This window comes from Sarcophilus harrisii, chromosome 3 (assembly GCF_902635505.1).
Source record: "Sarcophilus harrisii chromosome 3, mSarHar1.11, whole genome shotgun sequence".
Classification (NCBI taxonomy): Eukaryota; Metazoa; Chordata; class Mammalia; order Dasyuromorphia; family Dasyuridae; genus Sarcophilus; species Sarcophilus harrisii.
This window is the reverse complement of record NC_045428.1, coordinates 513,530,332-513,552,026: the sequence shown is the minus strand read 5'-3', so window position 1 is coordinate 513,552,026 and position 21,695 is coordinate 513,530,332. Positions and strand designations below refer to the sequence as shown.

The 21,695-nt window shown below is 36.7% G+C and overlaps 1 protein-coding gene and 1 long non-coding RNA gene across 20 annotated transcripts in view; one reads left to right on the top strand and one right to left on the bottom strand.

The window, feature by feature from the left end:
* Positions 1–13,348: 13,348 nt before the first annotated feature.
* On the bottom strand, positions 13,349–16,256 carry LOC116422753. The gene is made up of 2 exons (XR_004233264.1): positions 16,015–16,256; positions 13,349–14,345 (listed from the first exon to the last, which is right to left on the bottom strand). It is a non-coding gene; the product is annotated as an uncharacterized LOC116422753 (long non-coding RNA).
* A 568-nt stretch (positions 16,257–16,824) lies between these two features.
* PICALM (phosphatidylinositol binding clathrin assembly protein) overlaps positions 16,825–21,695 on the top strand; it is a 126,692-nt gene continuing 121,821 nt past the window's right edge. For 17 of the 19 annotated variants that reach the window (XM_031961896.1, XM_031961894.1, XM_031961895.1 and 14 more), the window contains exon 1: positions 16,929–17,058. In XM_031961896.1, coding sequence (XP_031817756.1) covers positions 16,929–17,058 — 130 coding nt within the window. Of the gene's footprint in view, positions 17,059–17,096; positions 17,327–21,695 lie in introns of those variants that run through there. The other 2 variants (XM_031961897.1, XM_031961892.1) reach the window with 2 other exon arrangements.

Genomic DNA, 21,695 nt, shown 5'->3' with positions numbered 1-21,695 from the left:
GTTAGCCTTAAAAATTGTCCAAGGATGAGCAGATTAGATAATGTAATTGCTTTAGTTAATTTAGATGTGGGGGGGACCTCGAGGTATAAAAGAGTTAAAGTATTGAACTTTGATAAATGTATTTGAACAATAACAAGATTCAAGAGAAATTGTGAGTTTTATCACATATGTTATCAGTATATATTAATTATATTAAATTCAATATAGTTAGTATTGTATTATATTCAATATATTCAGTTTATGAGGCATTTCAGTGGGACAGTAGAAAAAGCAGTAGGCCTGGAGTCAAGAAGATCTGAGTTTTTATGTATGACAGACATCCATTAACTGTGTGACCTTGAGCAAGTTGTTTTAAAAAAAAAAAAAAAAAATCTCCATTTGACTCAGTTTCCCCAAATGTAAAATGAGGATAATAATAGCATCTGCCTTGCAGAGTTGTTGTAAGGATCAAATGAGCTAATATTGCTAAAAAGACACATAGCATAGTACCTGTCAGATAGGAGATACTACATAAATGTTTATTCCCTTTTCCTTCCATTATTATTATTAATTATTTTCCAGATTAATAGGCAATATAAAATGCAGGACTGAATGAATATGGGTTTTTTTGTTTTTTTCTTAGGTGAGTTTGTGGTGATGTCAAAATTTTACTTTAAGATTTATAATGTGTTTTATGTCATTTTTACTTGAGTCTCACAGTAATCTTGTGAGGTAGTATACATATAATTACTTTTTAAAAAAAGAATAAACAGGAGGTTGTCCTTTATTATTCAAAAAGATTGGTCAAAACTGCTTATACACCTACTTGTAAGGAGAGGTAATGGTCCCATTGTTCTCTGCTCAGATTAGACCACATCTCAAGTACCGTATTCATTTGGGGGAGGGAAGGGCATATTTTCAGGAGTGGCAATGACAAGTTGGAGTCTCTCCGGAAGAGGGTGGTCAGATTGTGAAGAAATTGGAAACTATGTAATGTGGGAAGTTCAAGTAATTGGGAACATATAGCCTAGAGAAAAGAAGAGTTAGGACACATGCTATGTTTAAATAATTTGAAGGACCATTATATGAAAGAAGATTAAATATGTTTTGCTTGGCCAAGAAACAAAAACCAGAACCATTGAGTGGAAGTTACAGGGAGAGATTTCATTTTTAGGGATGTTGTAGGCTAGAGAATTCCTAGTGTCTGGTGGGAGTGGATGGCTTTTGAATTTCTTCTAACCTGAATATTCTATGATTTGTATGGCTTAGAGCTTCACCTATTTTTTTTTACAGTTTTAATGACGGGACTTTGTTGGTGATGAAGTAAAGTGGTAGTAGCATGAATTATAGTGATTTCAGATTTCTGAATATCAAGATTAGTAGTCTACTGAAGGTACAATTTCTTTTTAATGATAGCTAGCATTTATATAGCTCCCACTATGTGCCAAGCACTGTATTAAGAGCTTTATGAAATAGTTTCATTTTTTCTTTTTTTTTATTTAATAGCATTTTATTTACAGGATATATACATGGGTAACTTTACAGCATTAACAATTGCCAAACCTCTTGTTCCAATTTTTCACCTCTTACCCCCCCCCCTCCCCTAGATGGCAGGATGACCAGTAGATGTTAAATATATTAAAATATAAATTAGATACACAATAAGTATACCTGACCAAAACGTTATTTTGCTGTAGAAAAAGAATCAGACTCTGAAATATTGTACAATTAGCTTGTGAAGGAAATCAAAAATGCAGGTGTGCATAAATATAGGGATTGGGAATTCAATGTAATGGTTTTTAGTCATCTCCCAGAGTTCTTTTTCTGGGCATAGCTAGTTCAGTTCATTACTGCTCCATTAGAAATGATTTGGTTGATCTCATTGCTGAGGATGGCCTGATCCATCAGAACTGGTCATCATCTAGTATTGTTGTTGAAGTATATAATGATCTCCTGGTCCTGCTCATTTCACTCAGCATCAGTTCGTGTAAGTCTCTCCAGGCCTTTCTGAAATTATCCTGTTGGTCATTTCTTACAGAACAGTAATATTCCATAATTTTCATATACCACAATTTATTCAACCATTTGGAACTATGCTCAAAAAGTTATCAAACTGTGCATACCCTTTGATCCAGCAGTGTTACTACTGGGATTATATCCCAAAGAGATTATAAAGAAGGGAAAGGGACCTGTATGTGCACGAATGTTTGTGGCAGCCCTTTTTGTAGTGGCTAAAAAGTTTCATTTTTTCTTACAACAATCCTGAAAGGATTCTGTTATTATTATACCCATTTTATAACCGAGAAAACTGAAGCAAAAAGACATTGTGACTTGACCAAAGTAACACATAGTTAAGTCTTTGAGGTAGAATCTGAATTCAAGTCTTCTTGACTCCAAGCTTAGCTTTCTGTCCTTTCTGCCACCTTACTATCTTGTTTTACAACTGGGCTATGATCTATGATTTATAATAATTAGCATTTACATAGCACTTTAAGGTTTGTATATGTGTATAAAAGACATATTGGCTTATTTAAATTTCACAGCAACCCTACGAAAGACCATAATTCTTAAATATATAATTATCTCCCAGAAGAAACTGAGGTTCAGAGAAATTAAGCAATTTGCCTGTGATCATACACTTAGCAAGGCAAGATTTGAATCCAAATTTTGCTGGTTCTACTGGGTTCTTTTCATGATGCTACATGCTACATTGCTTTTTATGGCATTTATGATCTATGGTATTCTGTTAGCCTCTGGTAAATTTTACCTAATAAAGAGTAACATGTAAAATCCAACTGCCCAGAGTCATAATTGTTATTTTATCTTGTGATCAAGTTTTTAATTAACCAAGGCATTATGCAAGTGGAGGAATAAGTGAGTAGACATACATTGGCATCAGGTTTGGGGACATTTGAAAGATACTGGAGGAATTACACACTTCCCTTTTTACTTTGTTTTTAAGGGAAATAATATTTAATAGGTCCATTTTTGGTCTTTTCATGAGTGCTATATGTTCTAGGATGCTGTATTGAACTGGGCTACCTCAGACTTACCATAGTGTATTGTCTAGAGTTTTAAAAGTCATTCAATAATTATTTGTTAAGATTACTCTGCGCCAGGACTATCGTTCCATGGCATCCCTACTATGGATTGTTGCACTTACTCCCTTTCTCTTTAATCATAGCTACTTGATTTCTTGCCTTTCCCTTATTGGATTGTAATCTTTGACAGCAGAGGCTTTGTCATAACTAGCTGTTGATCTAGTGCTTTGCACACAGTAGAAACCTAATGCATATTTGTTGAATGAGTACAGGATTAAATTGTCTTCATATATTTTAGTTGCATAGGCTGGGCAGGGAGGGAAGAGTTGCAAGAGAGTAGACTCATTGATGAAATCACAGACCCAAGAAGCATCAAAGTATTTTGTCAATTGCAGGTATACTTCATGTAATATTGTTCCAAAGTTATTTTATCATGTTGCCATTTGACTGGGAACCAGGAATGCATATTGGATAACCAGCAACAATATAAGTTAGGAATTGAGCCTCATCAGTGTTAACTATCCCTGTAGAGTTAATTGCTCCCTTATAATGCTGTTTTGATTGTTCAGAGACTACCTAAGTGCCTGACACATAGCAGGCACTTAGTAAATTCTTATGGACTGTTTGACTGATTGTCTGACATCTTATTTTTATGAAATCAGTTGATATTGCTAAAGAAGAATATATGTATAAGAATACCTCATTTAATTTGGTTCTATGCTTAGGAGGATTTTATTGAAGTTTGAGGATAGAAGATTAGATCCTCTGCCTTTTTAAGACCATGGAGTCTGATGGTGTATACAGTGTATACAGTTCATAAAATAACTCTGGAAAGATGTGGAAATTCAAAATGTTCTGGGCATCTATTAAAAAAAACAACCCTGCAATAATAATGTAGTTAAATAAATTGTGGAGCATTTATTTGTAAGGGTTGGTTTCTACCTTCATTTCAATTTATATGATCACAAAAAAGTCTAGACAACTGGATTCAATCAATAAAAGATATAAACTAGGTATGGAAAAGTACTTAATTAATTTGGGGCAGTGAAATTCTTTGATCACTGAATGACCATAGATGATAGAAAATCTCTTGTAATTGGCTAAATCAGACACACATATGGACCTTTGTATAACAAAAGAAGCCAGTTAAAAAAATTACATTCTATCAATAGGTCAAATGAGTGATGGTCAAATCCTGAAGTAAAACTCTCCTGAGAAGGAACTACTTTAGGGGATGAAGGTGGAATTTAGGAGTTTTCTTTCTCTTTCTTCAATTTTCATTAACAAGGTAATGACCTTGTAAACTTCAAAAAGTTAGAAAAGTGGAATTCCCATCAGCACTGGTACCAGAATCTCTAAAATAGCTAGACACAGAGGAAGGGAAGCTTCTATCTTCAACAAAAGCACTGATTCTCAGAGTTGATATTTATACATAGAAGGAACTTTGGGAGGACCCCATAAAAAGAGAAAAGCACTTACAATAATCAAGAAGCCTTAATTTATCCATATGATCTCTAAATTTGAGCCTCAAGGACTACCTCCTTCATGACTTTGTATATGCAAAAGAAGAAAATGTCCCCAGTTTAAGGGAGATTTTTATAATAACCATTCTTGCTATATCTTTCTTAATAAGTAGTCTTTACAAAAGTTAATCAAATCAATGATCAATGGGAAACACACTGGTGGGACTTATAATCCTTCAATGAAACCCATGCAAATCAACCAAAGCAGTACATCCCACTCCATTTGTATAAAAGAAAAAGTGAATCGAAATGAGTGAAGAGAAAAATCCTGATGAAGACTGAGTAAAAAGTTATAACATTTTATACATGGAAATTGAATTATTCAGTGGTAAACAATTGATAAGCAAGTATCATTAGTGGTTTTGAGAGTCTCAGGATAAGAAGGGACCCCAGAGACCATCTAATCCAAAGCAGGAATCTCTTTTGCAAGTACAAGAGGTGGAAGAAAACAGACCACCGCCTTCTAAACAACCTTTTCTTACTATCACCAGCATCCCCAAATCCCCAGACTGTCCATTGTAATTTCCAGACCAGCTCTCTAGAGGGTCTCAAGATCAATTGGAGTCAGGATCAGTCAAAGTCTTTGGTCTTTAGGAGGAGAAGTGAAGGAGGCAGGCAAGCTGCCACGTGGCAAGTTAAAGATCGATCCTGCACTCTGGAGTCTGGAGCCTGAAGTCTTCCCTCTGCTGAGTGAGCTGTGGCAGAGATTCCTTCAGCCCTCTAATCCTTCCCTAAGATTACCTCACCACAATACATTCAGCAGGCCCCAATCTTGAGGAGAGCCATCACATCACCATTATCATCTAAGTATATGTTTATAGAACCACTGAGTAGGTACTTAGCCTTAAGTACTCTGCTGTTTTAGACTCACATACACCTTTTCAGAGTTCCAGTCCTCTACAATCCATTTCATTCTATATAACCTCTAATCCTTTGGAAGATTTTCCTTATGTTGAACAAGTCTATCTCCTCTTAACTATTTTCCCCCATTCCTTCCATGGCCATAGAAATTCTCTGGGAGAACCAACAGAATAAGTCTAATGCCTCTTCCATAAGATAGTTATTTATATACTTGAAAATCATGTTTCTTCTACGTATTCTCTAAGCAAAGCATACCAAACTCATCCAACATATCACTCACTATATAACATAACTTCGATGTATAATACTAAGTGATGTAAGACAGAGAAAGGCTTTTCTATGTCATCACAAAGGCTGGCAGAAATGGACAAATTATTCCCATTTTCTTTCTATCTCCATTTTTATTTCAATAACACTCATGAAAATGCACATGCCCAGTTTCTTGTTGTCAGAAAATGCATAATAAAAGTGAAAAAGGGAAAAAAAAACATAAAATAAAAGTGAAAAAGGACAGACAAGTGAAAAGATTTGGTCTTAATCATCTTTATTTGTCACTAAGTTGTGAGGAAAAAAGAACAGTGGGAGATGGGTATGTGTGTGTATGTGTATGTGTGACAGAGAGAGACGGAGAGACAGAAATAGAAAGAGGGAAGGGACAAGGGAGGGAAGGGAGGAGGGAAAGAGATCATAACATTCTGTATCTAAGATGGAGAAAAAGTGATACAAAACACTTGCCCAAATCTAACTGGAGATGAGGCCAGAAATTCCATGTTGAGGGGATCAGAGAAAAGAAAATTGACTCCTAACTGTTGCCTGAGCAGCAGCTGTTGGTACCATTTAGGCAAAGCACTAAGGCATATAAAAATGCCAGGTCTAACAATAGCCTTGTAATATTTTGCCTGGGTTAAGCATACCTACCTTGAGTATAGGAAGAGAAAGCAGGAAAGACTGTATAGCAAAGAGCAGAAGAATCTTAGAAGATCTGTGAGAGGGGAGCTTGTATTTTGAATTTAGGATTAGAAATTTAAAGATGGAAAGGGCTACAGAGAGGTTACAAGATTTCCCCAAGGTCACATCCAGGCAGTAACAGAGCCCAAATTCAACTCGAGGTCCTTTGATTCTAAACTTAACAGACTTTCCACCATTTTGCTGCTTTTGACCTTTTGCAGCTTTGTTTGGTTGGATAGGTAGGAGAAAAGGAAGTCTTCATAAGAGTTGATGTACTACTTACTTGTACATGTACATGAAGTAATTTCATAAGAAACACATTCCTCAAAAGTGGGTAAGCTAAGAAGTCTATAGAATTTGGTATTTAGGGATGGAACTTGTGCTTTGCATATATTTAGAAGGTGACTCTAAGGGTAAAGGTATAGTTTTGGGAGAGTCACATTTTCTTTTCCATATACTGTCTCACTTTACTTTTTTTACTTGGACTATAAGAATTCTTAGCCTAGTTCCCAGGATCTCTTGAATGAACTTATTAGTGAATACCTCTTATCCTATGCATTTTCACTTAACTTTTAATTTAATTCAATTTAACAAAATCCATATAAGCAGCTGCTACAAATATCAGGTCTTCCTATAACTCATCCTACAGGATATCTTTTAATATTGGGAGCAAGTTCCATGTTCATTTCTACTGCTTACTTCTATTGTTGTAGCTGTCTACTTCTATTACCATTGAAAACACTTGGTTTTCAAATTAGTGATAAAATGAATTATTTCAAAAGAACCTGATATATATATATATATACATATATATCCACTGAAATTTGCATGACAGGAACTCATCATATTGATTAATATATTTATCTCCCTTGTGTGCTTGATAGGATTTTAACACTGATGTTACCATACTGTAACAAGCAATAGTCTCCCAGAACTTGGCAAAGGAGAAAATCAGATGCTTGAACACTAAAATATGTATATTAAGTTGGATTTTTAAAAATAGTAGTACTTGTTCTAATGTGTAACTGAATTGGGGGGGGGGTGCTTTTCTTAAACCATCTAAAGACCTGTCTTTGTCTCACAGAGCAAATTTTTTGGATGAATTATACATTAGGGTGACAACCCTTGTTTCTCTAAAGTGGTTAATTATAATGCAATGGCAGGCTGAGTCGACCAGTCAATTCTAAATTTAAAGATTCTTATAATTTTAAATCATTTCTAGTAGGCTAAAAATTTGTCATGGTTCTTAGCTAAAAAAGTTATCTTTTTTTTTTTTTCAAATCCTGTGAAAATACACTGAATTCTTCTGTGATTTAAATGACCACAAGGAAATGAGGTGGTGGTTGTTGTTGTTTGTCCTTAGTTCTAGAAGACCATGACATCAATGGTATGAGGAGCCATGACATGCAAATGAATTTGATTTAAGTGAGGGAGAGCTGTGCCAGGTCACCTGCCTCATTTTCTCCTCCAGAGCCATCTGGGTCCAGCGGTCAGATAGAGATCAGGATGACTGGAGATGGCCTTGGCCCTTGGGGGAATGAATCAGAGGATTGAAAGAGACATGAGAGAACTTTCATTATATCCTACCTTCAAGAAGAACCTTATTTAAATACTTCAGACATTGGAGAATCTACTTGGTTTTAAAATATCTCTAGAAAAAGATTTCTTAATTTTATTTGATAACCTATTCAATACTTATTAATTTTCATTATTTTGAAGTTATTTCTTACAGAAACCCTAGATTTTACATGCTCACTTTCTCTTGTTCTGGACTTAATGAAGATTAACAAAAACAACAGTCCTATTGACTGCCTCCTATGTTAAAATCCTTCCTAAATTGTGTCCTTAATAAGTCATCATTGTAGCTCCTACTTCTAATTTAGTGCCACTGAACTGGGATAAACAAAATTTATAAGATTGTTCCAGTTTGGAGAATAGCAGTATTTTCATAGTATCTCAGAGCTGAAAGAGAAGTCAGAGGCCATTTAGCGCAATTTATACTTGGATAGGAATTGCTTCTATATACTATATCCTGACAAGTGGTCAAGCTCTATTTGAAATCCACTGATGTCACTTGAAAAAACACTACTTCTCAGTCAAACCATGTCTTTTTTAGGATAGCTTTAATTGTTGGGAAGATTTTCCTTCTGTTATGCTAAAATCTGCCTGCTTTCAGCATCTAACTCTTGCCCCTAATTCTGAACTTGGAACTAATCTGGAAAAACTTAATCATTCTTCCACATGTTAATGCTACAGTTAAATATTACTATTAGTCTCCTATAAATATTTTTTTTAAAAAACCTCCATTTCTTCAGTCAATCTTTGGATGATATGATCCTCAATCTTCTTGCCAGCTTGGTTATTCTCATCTAGATGAGTTCCAGAATGGGTTTGATCAGAACAGAGTACTATAAGATTCTCACGTCCCTGAAGTCTAAGACCAAGTTAACTGTTTTTGAAGGGGATAGGGCTGCTTTGTCATACTGTTAATTTAAACTGGGCTAACCCCCTACCCCCAATATTTTTTCAAATTAAGTTCTTTTTAGTCATGCCTTCTTTATCCTTATTGTGTCCTTAATAAGTTCCAATCCTTGGGGGTTGTTTTTTGTTTTTTTAAACACATTTTATGTTCATTCTTATTAAATGTGAGAAATCTTTTTCAATCCAAGAATACAATTTAAAGAATTTTCAGGAATGAATAGAGTAGAAAGTCAGTAGTAAATTTTTTATTAGTCATTTTGTCTTAAAACTACTATACATGCATATGACACACCCTAATTTTTTATGGCTATTGAATATTCTCAGATTGGATGGGGGCAGTCAGGTCATCCCTGATTTCTAGGAAAGATGACAATGCTATTGGAAACAACATGACTATTTTGTAGAGTCTTAAGGCATGAGAAAGATAATCTTAAAATATGGTATAATTTATGCCTGTTCAATAACAGAAATGACTTCATTGCATCACAACATTGTCCATACAAGAATAAAGTCCATTCAGAGCTCAAAAAAAGGAAATTGTCTCATTTAATATTCATAAACCAATTGTATCCATTCTTCAGGACTTCAGGATAATCCTTTCCATGTCCTGTACAAATTTTTCCCTCCCTTAAATTGTTAAACTCCATTTTTATATATGTTCTGTTGAAACATGTATTGAAATACCTTATTTTGGCTTGGAGGTGACCTTGGGCTCTCAACTGGGATATGCTGATAAATGTTTAACAACTTCCCCTCTGGAGAAAAAAAAAATGGATGCACTGACACTTTAAATTTTTATCTCCATTATTAATGCTTTCTCCATCACTTTTCTAAATCTAGAAAATCAACAACAACAAAAATAAATCAAGCCCCAGCATGAGGATCATTTGCCAATTTCTAAGGGTTAAATGCTTAGAGTGAAAAGTTAACAATTGCTTTCCAGCTTGAGTTGGCTCTACTATATTCCTGCTCTCACCTATGCCAGTGTAATACAAACTCTAGCCAGTCCTACAAAGCTAACCAGATTTTGATTATGGGTTTGGTGATAACAGTTTGTAGATTTGTTGTCTAGTGACTACCCTGATCATCTACATATTTGTTTGCTTATTATCTCCCTTATTAGATCATGCGCTCTTTAAGGTAAGGATTGTCTTTTCCCTTTCTTTGTATTTCCAGGTTTAGCACAATAGCAGGCACTTCAATGCTTATTGATTAACTGACTACTTATCTATCAATCAACAAACAAATATACAAAGACAAAACAATGAAACAGCTCCTATCTATGCTTAAAGGAGTTTACAATCCAGATAGGATATATACAAGATAATTTAAAGAAAGGATCTAGGGAAGCAAGAAAGGCTTCATGGAGAAGTGCTACCCTAAGCTAAGTCTTGAAAGCAACTATTGTTTCTAAAAAGTGAAGGTGAAGAGGTATTAATTTCATTTCAAGCATGAGGTAACAACAGTGTAAAAGCATGGTAATGGACTTTGGAATACTGCATAAAAAATAAGACAGACAATGAGTTTACCATTAAGTGTAGTAAGGTAAGAGTTGGCAAAGGCAATTTCAGCCTGTCATGAAAACATTTAAAAGCCAAACAGTGACATAGATTTTATCTTAGAAGCAATAAAGAGTCATTAGAGTACATTGAGTAGGGGAATAACATAAGATCTTGACATCTTGACATAAGCTGATCTTGACAGGGAAGAGCAGGGAGAGACTTTTAAGGGGGATAAATTAGTAGATCATTTCAGTAGTCTGAGTGACCAGTGATGAGGCCTGAAATGGGGTGGCCACTATATGAGTGAAGAGAAGGGATCAGATGTAAGAGATGAAATGGACAAAATTTAGTTACTGATTGGATGTGTGGGGGTACAGGGAAATGAAAAGTTAAGGATGACACCAAATTTGTAAACCTGGGCAACTAGAAGGATTGGTAGTGGTAACTTCTATTGAAATAGGGAACTTACCAAGAGGGGTAGTTTTTGGAGGAAACATTGTAATTTCTGTTTTGGATATGTTGAATTTGTGATGACCATAGGACATTCAGTTTCAAATGTCTAATAGTTAATGATGCAGGAATGAAAAGACTAGGAATGCCTATACATACATAGGAGTCACTCATAAGAACTGAAAAAAACATTGAGTGAAAACATATATAGAGAAAAAGACGTCAGGCAGACACTCACAAAGATTCATCAAAGGCTACATAAAGAATGATGAATTTTTCAGGAATATTAACTCTTGAAATTTACCTACATATCTATAGATGAATTATAAGAATAGCTAACATTTATATGGGGCTTTAAGGTTTGAAAATTACTTTGCATAATTTTTTTCCTCAAGGCCTATGAGGTACATATTAGACCATTTTACAAATGAGAAAACTGGAGAAAACTGAGTTGAGGTTAAATGACTTGCTCAGGGTCATACTTTCTCAGTGTCTATAAGGCAGTATTTGAACTCTGTACTTCTTCACTCTACATTTGGCTATCTACTTGTTGCAATATATTGCTTCCATAAACTATGGCTTTGTGGAAGGAGGATCCACTTGACAAAATTACAGATTCTTTAAATATTAAAGAAGTCATATCTAAACTAATGGTACCATCTAGTTTCAGCCTCCAAAGAGTGCTCTCAGTATCAGTTGAACTCTTCTCAAGCTCAGTGTGGATTAACATTTCAGAGAAGAGAGTCAGCGAAAGAGAGATCAAACCTCTGTCCCTGGCTAGCTTTTCATATCCCCTCCAGAATAAAGTGCTGAACAGTCATATATGGTACAGTAACAAAAGCCCAAAGGTTTTCTTCATGTGATAGATAGCAGCTTCCCAAGCAGCTTACTTGCCTCTATTGTATTTCTCTATGAAGCCATCAGATCCTTCCCAGTGGCTTTGACATCTTTCCTGGGACCTGATTTAGCAACTACAATTTCATGTAAGCCAGACCAGATAATTCACATAAAAGCTCATGTATGGTATAAATGGGGGTGTGGGGAGGTCATGGGAGATGAAATTTTGATGGCCTGAATTTCCCTATGGAGATTCTCTCAGCAACAAACTAGTCTCAATGAAAGATGTACTGATACTAGGTCAAACAAAATGCTTTGTAAAGTGCAATATGCTACATATAAACATGAATTGTAATCTCGTTTTTCTAAGAAATCTAAGATTTCTAAATCTAATGTTTTCTCGTTTGGCTTTCTACTTGTAAAGCCAAACAATTTTTCTAAATTTATTACTAATTAGGATGAAGTTAGGGAGGTTTTACATTATCATATCATACTAGCTGTACGAACTATATGCTAGATCTGACTTGGTGACCACGGGCTAAACAATTAACTTGTTTAAGCTTCATTTTCTTCTATCTACAAAATAAGGACAATAATACTTATTCTATTTAATTAACTGGTCACTAAGTCTTCCCAAACAAAATAGATTTAGGTATTCAGCATTTTACCAATTACCATAAAATGGATGGTGCCCTAGCCAGACTATATATATATATATATATATATAAAATTATAGGATAGGCATGAGTACAAATGTGTATGTTTGTAAGAGTGGTTTTCATCAAAGGGGTAGATATAAAATGTCTTCACTCAGTAACTTCAAAGGGTTTTTATTGGCTAGATAGAAGAAATTGGAACACATGAAATTCTTAATAATAGATTTGGATAGTAATGCTTATCTTTGGCACTTACATCCCTTTGTTTCCATCTTTCTACATTTCATGTGTCATGCAATGGTTTATTTTTTAAAATAACTTTTTAATTTTACAAATACATGCAAAGATAGTTTTCAACATTCACCTTTGCAAAACCTTGTGTTCCAAAATTTTCTCCCTCCCTTCTCCCCACTCTTTCCCCCAGACAGCAAGCAATCCAATATAGGTTAAACGTGTAGTTCTTCTAAACATATTTCCACATTCATCATTCTGTGCAAGAAAAATAAGATCAAAAGGAGAGAAAAAAACATGAGAAAAACCCCAACTAAACAATAACCAAAAAAACTCAAAAAGTTGAAAATACTATGCTTTGATCAACATTCATTCTCCATAATTTTCTCTCAGGATGAAGATGGCTCTTTCCATCCAAGTCTATTGGAATTGCCTTGAATCACCTCATTGTTGAAAAGAGCCAAGTCCATTCCAGTTTTTCTTCACATAATCTTATTGTTGCTGTGTACAATGTTCTCTTGGTTCTGTTCACTTCATCAACATCAGTTCATGTAAATCTTTCTAAGCTTTTTGAAATCAGCCTGCTTGTCATTTCTTATAGAACAATAACATTCCATTACATCCATATACCACAACTTAGCCATTCTCTAATTGATGGGATGCAACAGTTTAATTTAACATATGCTTATATCTGCACACTGGTTCAAGTGTGGAGACTTTCTAAAATGACACCATGATGATGAAATAAAAAACAGTGAAAATACAGCATACAAATACTAACATGGTGTAATGGAAAGAACACTGATTTTGGAGTCAGTATACCTTGGTTTGAATTCTAGTTTTGTCATTTAATTTTGGATGAGAACGGTGATTTCATCAGTGTAGAGGTCTCAGTGAGGAGCTTTTTCTAATACTTCAGATCTGCACTTTGCATTTTGGCTTGGCTGCTACTTGGAGAACTGTCCCCAACACTGAAAGGTTAAGTGATTGGCCAGGGTCAGTTTTACCACCAGTCAAACATACACAATAAGTACCTATTTTATAAGATCATCCATTTCATTTTTCTTTTTTGGTCTTATTTTAAATGTTTGAGTAAACCATATCCTGGGGATGACTTTTATCATATGACCATAAACAAGTACATCTTTCTGAGATTCTGTCTTCTAATCTATAAATGAAGGAGCTGAACTAAAGGATTGTTACAGTTTGTTCCAATTCTAAAAATTTTTAACTCTTTGGGCAATACTTTTCATAAAGTTTTTAAGCATCATAAATGAAGTAGATAATGTAAGAATTCCTTGACTCTAAGTTAGGACTTAGATTCAGATATGGTCATAGGTAAGTCACAGTCTCTCTAAGCCTTAGTTTCCTCATCTGTAAGCATGAAAATTTATTTTCTTATATATAAGACATATATAAAATATAAATATATTTTCTTATATATATATATATAAAACTATAACTTATCTCAAAGAGCTAATGTTAATATCCACTAAATACTTTGCAAACTTTAAATTACATATATATATATGTGATATACATAAATATATATATAGTCAGTTATTATATTGTTTCCATTTTACAAATGGGATTATTGAACCACAGAGCTCTCCAGAGTAGATCAGTCACATCAATACATAAAAGTTTGAATACTCTTCTGTGCTAAATAATAACTTATGCATTTGTCTTATGCATTAAACATCATGTATTTGGCAGAACTAAAATATGGTTCCTCCTATCTGACCTTAGCTTAGGGTGTTTCCCCATAAAAGGCATAGGCTGATTTGAAATGTGTCCAATGTAATCCATAGATGGAACAGGGTAGCAATTTGAAACCTGCAAGAAGAGTAGAAATGATAATGAGGAACTTGATAAGAGTTGTCCTGAAGAACACCATTCCTTTTGCCAGTAGATTCACAGACAAGTCATGGTTTGACATATTTAATTTCACTTTAGGAGACATTTATTAAGTACCTACTATATTCACAGTATTCTGTGGTTACAAAAACAAAATAAAACAAAACATGCCAGTTTTGCCTTCAAGGAGTTAACATTCTGTTAACCATAACGATAACCCTGCTAATGTATGAACCAAAGATGATGGACTAAACTATCACATAATTTAGAGAGTACAATTTTATATCACTTCCACATAAGATTTTATCTACTTGTTTGAACAGAATACATTGTTAGCAGATCTGGTATATAAGTTGAATACTATTTGTCAAAAAGGGGGTGGGGCGTAACATGAGAAGAATTCTGCATAATTTCCAATATTTTGTTTTTAGTACATGACTTCTACCAGTTTTACATTTCTTGTCACCAGTCCAAAATATTGTATTCTAAATCCTGGGTATCAGATGGAGAATGTAGATTTCCTTTCACTCGGATTCACCAAGATTACATTATTGATAAGTAAAAATTTGTAGATTTGTTTAAAAGTTAAATTTGGGGCCTTAGTAAAGATATGAAGAAGTATGAGTAGACCTAGCCACATATATATCTTCAACTTGTTCACTTCTCTACTCCCTTACTCTATATAATTACCTACTCTTGTATTTGTGGGAGTGAGTGTGGGCTCCAGATGTATGAAGAAAATGTTTTGTGGCTACAATTCCTATTAGATTTGAGCTTCACGACAGTAACGACACAGGAGCTTAATATCCCATACATACATTGGCGTCTCAGAATCCTCCCTTCCTTAAGGGAACAAAGGACAAAGTTCTTAAGGCTAATATAAAAGTCCACAGGTATTTATTACATGATTAGTAATGTACCAGGCACTGTGCCTGTGGCGAAAGATTTTATGCAGTTGGTTGGTTGGTTGTCCTTCGTTCTGGAAGAGGACAAAATGACTACGTTAGGGTCCAGCTACAGTGTTTCTGACTGGGGCTGATCAGATACACATGCACAGATGTTCATATACACGTGTATCTACATATATATATATATATATATATATATATATATATATATATATATATATATATACATATATACTTCCTCCCCCTTAAGAGGAGTAATAGAAAAAAAGGAGAAAAATAGAAAAGAGGAAAATAAAAAAACAGTAGAAATAGCGACAATGGTGAGTCCTCCGTCTTACTCAACTCCTTCTTTGGTCAGGTTTAATCACCCCCCGCCTTCATCCTTGTAGGGTTAAACTAATCCCCGCTGACATCACCCGCCGTTTCCTTTTCTAAATTCCAACAAAGCTATGTGTTTCCTGCTTTACGGGACACTCTAGGGAGAAAGAAACTGCCCTCTTTGGTGTCTAAATTTAGGTAGGCTTCAAAGGGGCGGCTGGCGAACAAAAGGTGAAACTCTTAAAACAATTCAAAGAAAAAGAAGTCACTTCTCTGGGCTAAGACGGGAGCGGCTCAGGAGACGGCCGCTTCTGGCAGCAAGGTGTAAGGACTTGCGGCCCTCTGGTTTGCCACAGGTACGGGGGCCTTCCAGACCTATTTTGGGCACGGTCCCGCTTCTCTGAGAGAAATCTAGGGGATACCTTAAAAAACACGTTCTTCTCCAAAACAAGACTTCTCTAGGGAAAGGCAGAAGGCGGCGGCGGCGGCGGCGGCGGCGGCGGCAGCAACAGCTCGTTGCCCATTTTCCCGGCTTCCCTCAAAGGAGGGTGGGAAAGCGCGGGAGGGAAGGCGGGAGCGCGCGCGCGACCCTGCCGGGGCCTAGCTCGCGCACCACCTCCGCTCCCCGCGTTCCTCCCTTCCCTCCCCCCCGCCCCCCGCCCCCTCCGCCTTCCCAGGCCACTGTAATCATCACAGGCCCAGCCTCAGGCGACCTGTTGTCAGGGAGCGTCACGTGACGCAGCCGCTCGGAGCTGCGTTCCCTCCCTCCTCTCCGCCTCCTGTTGAGCCCGCGGGGCGGGTTCCGTCACGTAATCCGGCGTGATCCCCGCCCCGCTTTTCTCCGGCGGCTCCAGGGAGGGGAGTGGGGAGAGGAAAGGGAAGGGAAAAAGAAGGGAAAGGGGAGGAGGAGGGAGGGGGCAGGGCAGGAGGGGGAGGGGCGGCGCCGAAGTCACGTGATCCGGGGGCAGCCCGGAAAGCTCCGAGGAGGAGCCTGGCGCCGCCATTTTCCTGCAGCTGCCTGTCCCTCTCGCCCTGCCCGGCTCCAGCTGACCAGAGAGGGGGTGGGCTGAGCTGAGGCGGGGGCAGGGGAGTGCCTCGGACTGTGTCCGACCCTGCGGGTGACAGCCGCCCGTTCGCTCGGGGCTCGCGGTGGCCGCGCCGGGTCCTGAGCCCCGCCCCAGGCCGGGAGGCGGGGAGGGAGCCCGTGGGGGGTGGGCAGGCCGGCCGGGGGTGCGGCGGCGGCGGCGGCGGTGGGGGGGGGCCCCCGGCGCTTGGGGGTCCCAGTCCCCGCCGGCTGCGGAGCGGGAGGGGCGGCGGAGGAGGCAGCGCCGCCGAGATGTCGGGACAGAGCCTGACGGACCGGATCACTGCCGCCCAGCACAGTGTCACCGGCTCAGCCGTCTCCAAGACAGTATGCAAGGCCACGACCCACGAGATCATGGGGCCCAAGAAAAAGCACCTGGACTGTGAGTGAAGCCGAGAGCAGGGCCCCCTCAGCCTCCCGTCCCCGGCCCCGCCACCCTCCTCTGCCTGCTTATTCGCCCGCCTCCCCCGTCGATGACCGGGTCCGGGCCATCCCTAGTCCCCCTCTGGCCTCCTCGAGCGCACCTGCCTCTCGGGCTATTCCTTTCCTCCCTGGGACCCGGCACCGGCTTCTGACAAGTCACTCCCCCCTTTCCCGGTGCCTCTGGAGACCCTCCTTCCCTGTTGGCTCTCCGCCACCCACCCCCTCCGGTACGCCACGGACCCCTCGGCACGGCCAATCCGCTGGTCTCCTCCTATCTCCGAGTGCTGCTTTCCTATCTGCTGCTGCCTTCTCCCACCCCTACCCCGCCCTGTTACCTTGTTACTCTTACCAAATCCTCACCGCTCTCCTCCCGGCTCTCTTTGGCCTGTCGGGTCTCCTCATCCTGGGGCTTTTGCATCCCCCTTCCCTTCCTCCTTCCCGTCAGCTTGCTCCATTTTCCCATACACACTAAAATTGGGGAGCATAAGCCTTGGCCCCTAGACACGCTCAATTCCATTCAACACCAAAGTAAGAAGTGAATCTAAACTCCCCTAACCTAAAACGTATCCTAGACCCTTCCCCGGTCAGCTGCTGCTTCCTTTTGGTGGCGTTTTCCATCTGTATATTCCTTCACTTTGCAAAGCCCCTGTCTCTCGTTTGTTTTTTCTGCACAGATCTAGAGTTGTTTTATCTTCTTTTCTATCACACCAGACTTTATCACAGATTATCTTCTTTGTCTAGGAGAGTGAAAGTAAGGAAAGCAGGGCTTTAAAAGGAGGTGGTGAGAGTGGTGATGGTGGTGGTGTCATTCTTGTAGGAAACAGCTTTTCAGTTGCCTGTGGTAGAGTTTAATCCATATGTTTACTGGGATGAGTTTAATATCAGGCTGTTATGACTTCCATCAAACTAAGTCCTCTAAAATGGGTTGGTGACCCTGTTGAATTGCTGGAACTCATAACTCGGTATTTTCGATTTAGAGGGGAGGTTATGTGAAAATCATTGAATTTGGAGTTGGTATAAAGATATTTGACTCGCTGCTTCCAGTGTCAAACGTAGTAGACTCTTCCCATGTTTGAGAGAGTTATTGGGCAGTGTAATTCCTGAATTATAATTATTTTGCTTAATTTTATTTGTGTTGAGCTATTAAGATATGCTGTATATTTGTTTGAATTATTAATTACTTGGCTTGATAGCACTGTTTCTTGGCTTTCTAAAAAGAGGTACCAGAAAGGCTCCTTTCCCCATTTTTCAGATATGGAAACAAGGAATGCTATGTTTTTTTTTTTTTTTCCCCTATTCACTTGCCTTATCTTAAAGTATAAAGCTCAATGGATTATTTAAGCTTTGACTCAAGAGCTTTGACTAGAAACTTTCCAGCAGGATAAAATAGAAAAATGTATTAAGAAGTTCCTTTTTTTCCCCTCCTGCTTGAATGGATGAAGCGCTCTCTCTCTCTCTCTCTCTCTCTCTCTCTCTCTCTCTCTCTCTCTCTCTCTCTCTCTCTATATATATATATATATATATATATATTTTACGAAAGATTTGTGTGTCATTATATAGTTATCTATACTTAAAAGAGTATATTTTTAGGTACTTTCATTGATTTTAAATTTCCCTTGCTTATGCCATCCATAAAGTAAGAGTGACCATGTTGAGAGAAAGACCAAGGAATTAAATGCTAATCCTGCTGTTTTGGTTTTTGACTTTGGCCCAAACCTTTCAAGATGTTGTCATATTTTTATTTGTTTTTGAATGAGTATTCCTGCATCTATCTTAAAGATAGTAACAAAGTTCTACAAAAGCTGAATCTTAAGTCATTTAAGCAATCTATATTATATTTTCTCGTTTTAGAAAAATTTTCATTCTGAATTTGTTTATTCAATCACCCTTTATATTTTAATATAGTAGTGCTATTTCATTTGCTATTTTATCAATTGATGTGTAATGAGGGAATGAGATTCATTTTAATATGGGTCTAAATATAATTATGCAGATAAATGGGGGTAAGTCATTAATTGGCAATTTTTACAAACCCATATGTTTTGGGAAGATTGTCTGAAGTCTGAAGTATTAAATATCTCTTCACTTCCGATAATTTGGATAATTCAAAATTGATTGTTCTATTAGGGTTTATCCGAACACAAGTTATAAATATTTGGTTGTAGCAGATTTTGATGAGGAAATTGGCAATTTGTGATTAACCAGAAATATTCTTATCAACTCTCTCTAAGCCCAGTATAGAAATAGTAATACTGTAGCAGGAATAGATTAGCTTAAAAGTATTTTTAAAGAGTTGATATTGTAGCAATTTTTCAGAGCTGTGTTCTTACAAATCACTAATAGAGAATTTTATTAAGGTGATGGATGCGTGCTGATTGAATGCCTTTTTCCTTGTGTAATAGCAACTACTGTAGATTTTAACTGAAATTTGATTTTAAGAAAATACTGTTTAACCTTAGTTCATATTCAGCAGTTTTGCTTCCATATTTAGAAGTGCATGACCTTTTGAGACAGTTTAAGTTTCTTGATTTGCCTGTTTTCTCTAGTTTATCTAAAATACTTGACTTGGTTGCATCTATTAATTTTCATGTTTGATTTTTTTATATGATATTGATGGCTTTCTCTCTTGTCTAATTAAGAAAAAAACCATATAGCTGCTGTTTTTTTTTTTTAAGTTAATTTTTTTTTTATTCAGAGGAGTCCCAGTTTAGTTGCTTGGCTACCTATTTCTCATTAGATCAATGACCACCTTCCTGAACAGAACAAAACAAAACAAGCTCCTCACAGAGCTTAACTTTTTGTTGTGAAACTTTAAACTCTAATTTAAGAGATCTATGTGTTTTTTAAACACATGGGGGGAGGGAATTCTCTATTTTAAGAATGTAGTGAGAACTAAGGTACTTGAGGAATTCCCTGTAACTTTGTACAAAAATGTGAAATTGTATTGCCTTGAAATACTTTTCAAGAATTTATGTTTAGAACACAATTATTTTCCCCCTTCTTTCCATATTCTTTTAAATGTGAGAGCAACCTCAGTATCTGTTTCTAGAAGGCAGAGACAAAATTTAGTGCAAGGAATATTGATGAGAATTACTGAATTAAGAAGTAACATATTATTAAGCTAATCATTAACTAGCATGTGACTTTATCTTTGCTTACAGGTGTTAGCATAATGATCAGTGTTGAACTGAATTTGTCAGCCTACCATTAAATTGAAAAAAAAGACGAAACTTCTGACATTAAACACAAATTAATTCGACTGAGGGCTACTCATGGTGGTAATTGAAGTAAAAATTTTTTGCTCGTTAGATTTAATATGAGTATAGGCATATAATTAGTGAATTTGCTAATTAATTCTTCCTATTTTTTGCCTCTTTTTAGTTTGTGATGCTCTTTGCTTCTATAACCACAAATTTGTCCTCTTTAATATTAATATTTACACGCTAATAGTATTGGATAGTGAATGTATTGATATATCCATGTGCTTTTCTTTATTTCACTTGTATTTTGTTAAAACTTTCTATAACTTTTTTTGTCCTTTATACATTTTATTGGTATATCCATTTTGTTAGATTTTAAAGAATATCATTTGTATTAAATGGCTTATATGTTTTTTCTCTAATTACTTTTATGATACATTATTTTGACAGCCATTATCTTGTTAAATGTTTTAAAATCTATCAGAAAATATTGTGTGCCTGTCTATAGTAAATACTTATTAATGGGGCCAAGACCTAAGGAGTTTAAGTTGGAGAGCTAGAAAATGTTTGGATATTCACAAATAATACATTATTAAAACCTGTTAAGAATTTTTGTGTGTGTGAGTTAGTGATACAGATAATCATAGGAGAGATGTGATTTTAAACACGTGTCTGGTAAATCAGTTCACTGCAGAACATACATATAATAAAATTCAAAATCAGTGCCAAGAAGTTACTTGTTTCAGAAAAACTTTAAAGAAAGGTTTTACTTGTATAAGAACTGCTCAAGTAGGACTTTTTTTCTTTTTTTGAGTTAACCTGTTAAGAAAAGAAAATGAATTTCTGCTAATTAAAAAGCAAACAATAAAAAAGGGGGAATTGCGCCAGGTGTGGAATGTTGAATTTATTTTCAGATGAGGTCACTGTATTTTAGTTTTACTTAATTTACCTAGTTGTTCTACTTTAAGAGACCTCTCTTGGAGTTTGGGTAATCTGTAGATGTTTATAATGTAAAAACAAAATACATCAATTAAAAAAAAAGTTAGGATTGAGTAGTGCTTAGACTTAGACTTGCCATAGACATTATATTTTTCTTTTATTTAATTCAGTATATCATATTTCTTAAATTTTATATCTAATATATTTATCTTTATTTCTAATATATTTAATATTCCAAAATAACATTGTATTGTCATTAGGATCAGAAACATTTGCCAGAGGCCATTCTCTGTGGAAGAGCCTTTCTGCTTTTGGAAATCCTTTTGGTAGGATTTGGGGTTCCTTACTATATGGTTTAGGAGAGAGCATTCTAACCATTTTGATTCTTGAGCCTTTTTAATTCTCTTATTCCATTATGTTCCAGGATGTGTGATGTGTTTCATAGCTTTTTAAAATT